This window comes from Rutidosis leptorrhynchoides, chromosome 11 (assembly GCF_046630445.1).
Source record: "Rutidosis leptorrhynchoides isolate AG116_Rl617_1_P2 chromosome 11, CSIRO_AGI_Rlap_v1, whole genome shotgun sequence".
In the NCBI taxonomy this organism is placed as follows: domain Eukaryota; kingdom Viridiplantae; phylum Streptophyta; class Magnoliopsida; order Asterales; family Asteraceae; genus Rutidosis; species Rutidosis leptorrhynchoides.
In genome coordinates this window covers 382,390,532-382,393,914 of record NC_092343.1, presented here as the reverse complement: position 1 = coordinate 382,393,914, position 3,383 = coordinate 382,390,532, and the positions used below count along the sequence as shown (strand labels likewise).

General features: G+C 34.2%; 1 protein-coding gene across 1 annotated transcript; it reads right to left on the bottom strand.

Annotated features, from left to right (window-relative positions):
- Positions 1–1,314: 1,314 nt before the first annotated feature.
- On the bottom strand, positions 1,315–3,017 carry LOC139877568 (PAN domain-containing protein At5g03700-like). Its single transcript, XM_071865006.1, has one exon. It carries the CDS (start codon positions 3,006–3,008, stop codon positions 1,527–1,529), a length of 1,482 nt encoding a protein of 493 aa, XP_071721107.1. The 5' UTR covers positions 3,009–3,017; the 3' UTR covers positions 1,315–1,526.
- Positions 3,018–3,383: the final 366 nt, after the last annotated feature.

Sequence of the window (3,383 nt, the reverse complement as noted above, 5' to 3'; positions counted from 1 at the left end):
TCCGTGTTTGTTCTCTTATCCCTTATCTTTGCATTTACTTTACTTGTGAACAAACAAAATCAAATCTCAATATAATAATCTCAAGTTCTAAATCGAAAAAGTTTTAAAAATCGCATTAAGTAACTATTCACTCCACCTCTAGTTACTTACAGTTATGTTTTGATAAGAGTATATAGGGGAAAAAATAGCCCTTTTTCAAAATAAATTAAAAAAAGGTTCAAAATATAGCCGTTTTAATTTAAAAATATTTTTAAAATATAAATATAATCATAATCATAATAATAATAATATTAATAATAAGAATAATAAAATAAATAATATTGGAAGTGGAGTCAGTGTGGTGGGTGTGATGGATGTTAGTGAATGTAGTGGGTAAAATGAAAGGAAAAGTTACTGAGGTGGCATTGATGTGGTAGCAATGTGGTTTCATGACAAGTGTCATGGATAAGAGTAGTCTAACTCATGTAGTATGTTTTTATCAACATTTATAAACTATTAATAATGCGAGTAGTGATTATGAAGTTTTAAACAGTATTTTCGAATGATACCCGGCGGTAAAAAGATAGAAAGGTGGATGATCATGTCTAGGCATTGTTCTAAAGTTGAAACGAGTCCATAAAATAAAAATCAGGTCGTCTCAACAGTTTAAAGGCCATAGACGAAAATAAAAATGGACCCACATATATGTTATTTTTTTTACTACGCATAAAAATATAATACTCCAATTTATATATTTATATACTTACATTGTATTTAATTATTAATAACAAGATATTTTGATTTTTATTGGTATTTTTTATTTGATTTAATTAAATATATTGAAGAAAAAAAACATTTACATATATTCAAATTTTTGGTCAATTCAATTTTTGGGCCCTATAAGGTTGCCTATCTTGCCTATGCTCGAATACATCTCTGATAAAAACAACCATTTTTTGTCTTTTAGCAGACTTTTCAGGACGATTCGATGTCGTCTTGAAAAATGTCGTCTCTAATTGTAATTGTAGTGTGATCAAGCTCTATTAAAAAGGTCGCCCAACAAACGTGTTCAACCCTAAATACTATTGATGTTGCTAAAGTGTTTTTTAGTTATAAACAAGTCTACAAATATAGTTTTTCAATCAATGAAAAAGGAAAATAAAAACAAACAAAGAAGCATTGGGCGTCAAACGTTAGCATTACACAACGTGTTCGACCCTAAATTCTGCTGTAAACGTTGCTAAATGAAACTTGACCAATGTAAGCTTGGTTAAGATCAAATTTAAAAGAAAATGCGAGTTAAATGTATATTTTAATCTCAGTGCGAGCTATAAATAAAAGTAAAAACATAGTGTGGGCAGAAATAAGTTTTTTAATGAAGTAAATACATTGTAATTGTACAAATAAAAATTAGTATTGGAGTCACGTGACCAACATGATGGGCCCATCAAGATCCATTTCACATATATCGACCCATAAACCAACAAAATTAAAGTCAAACCTGGTCAAAGTTTAACTCACAGCCCAAAAAAACGTCATTCTTTGCATCACCTTTCACTTAACTCTATAGACTTGAAACTTGATGACTCAAGATTTTTGTAGGGGCCCACCCCACCACCATTCACCCCTTTCTCTTCTACATACCCCATCACCCCTCTACTTTTCCTCTTGTACAAATACACTCCTCCAACTATTAAAAGTAACAAAACTAACCCACACAACAATCCTAACCCAACCCATAACCCCACTAGCCTAGTATCTTTTACACCATGCCTCATCTTAAAGTAACCCATTTTGGTCTCATCAAGAACCTCAACTAAAGTTTGTATAGGGTAGTTTATAGTGTAACAAAATCCTGATGTGTTACTATACACCGCACCCCAACAAGGGCATTTTTCTTCACACGCATTCTCGCATTGTTTTAACGAACTCATGATCGTGTAATTCATCACTTCTTTGTTAGGTAGCTCGATCCCAGTTCGTCTCAAAACATCATACTTCTCATTACAAAAATCGTTGTTCAATGTTCTTGTTTCTCCAATGTCACACCGACCAGACGTGTAATTTGTATGTTTATTTAAACATGAACAACCTTTTCCAGGTTGGCATAGACCATATGGCCCACAAGAGCTTGGTAGATCACATTGGCTTGAGATTTCCTTAAAATCTACGACCCAGGATGATTTAGTCCAATAGTAACCAACTAGGTTACCGTCGGGTTCAAGGGTAACTCGACGGTTACCTGTACCTGGTTGCTGAAAACTACTAAAAGGTTGTACGTCAACCGGATCTATCCCGTTCTGATACATTGCAATATACCCATCCGGATTAAGCATAACCCGGATAGGCCCGCCGCCTTTCTTAATCTGAGCTTTCGCTTCCATCGGGTTATGTTTAAAGTAGAGTCGACTCGGATCCGAATCTGAACTCGGATCCACACCATATTTGGTGTAGAAGCCGATAAAATCAGGTCCAAGCCTCATTAAATACAACCCATTTGAAGAAACCAACGTCATATCACTAGTGAAATTTTGATTCTCCATAAGGGTATTATAGGGAAAATCAAAACTTTGCCACAAAGTTAAACTACGTTGGTTACCAATATCATCCACTCTATCAATTATCAAATTCGAAGTGTAAGATAACCAAACACGCTCTCCATCCGTGTAACTTGACCATAATACCCCTACTTGTTTATCCATAATTACAAGACTGCCATTAAACAACAAACTAGTTTTCGACGACCACCGAGTGACCGGGCTTTTTCCGGTGATCCAGATCGGTTCTTTCGATGCAACATGAATGACTGCAATTACGAGTTGAGTTCGATCAACTCGTAAAAAACCGAATGAATAGTTTCCAACTGAGTCATTAAGTAAAGGTTGAAATAATGCTACTGATGAATCTGGGGTAGCTGTGAAGCCTTTTACTAGCTCTTGAGCTGTGATTGGATTATATAATAAAAAGGTGAGTTGAAGGATGAATATGTAGATGGAGATCTGAGTCAACTCGGATGAGATTGAAAACATTGTGAAAAGTGGGAGAGATTATAACATATTTATTTGTTTGATGACAATTGATTAGTATCATATATATGTGGAGCAAATGGGGTGTAAGTTGGAGTCATCTGCATGGAAATAATATAAAAGTGTGCAACTTTTGAAAATCATAAAAAATAGAGTATGATGATGTAGTAGTGTTTAAATGAGGTGTGACTTTGTGCCTATTGGGTCAATAAATGGTTGTTGACTTTGTTTACATTTATTGTTTTGACAACTTGAAATGTCAAAAACAGATTGTTGACTATTTTGATTTATTTTTATATTATATTTTACGTGTAACAGTACGATCTGCTTTTTTGTTGCGGTACGTTTAAGTTGCTATGATTTCGTTGCGCGTTGTTG

Excerpts from the sequence above, each read along its gene's own strand:
- LOC139877568 (XM_071865006.1), bottom strand. The coding sequence starts at position 3,008 with ATGTTTTCAATCTCATCCGAGTTGACTCAGATCTCCATCTACATATTC.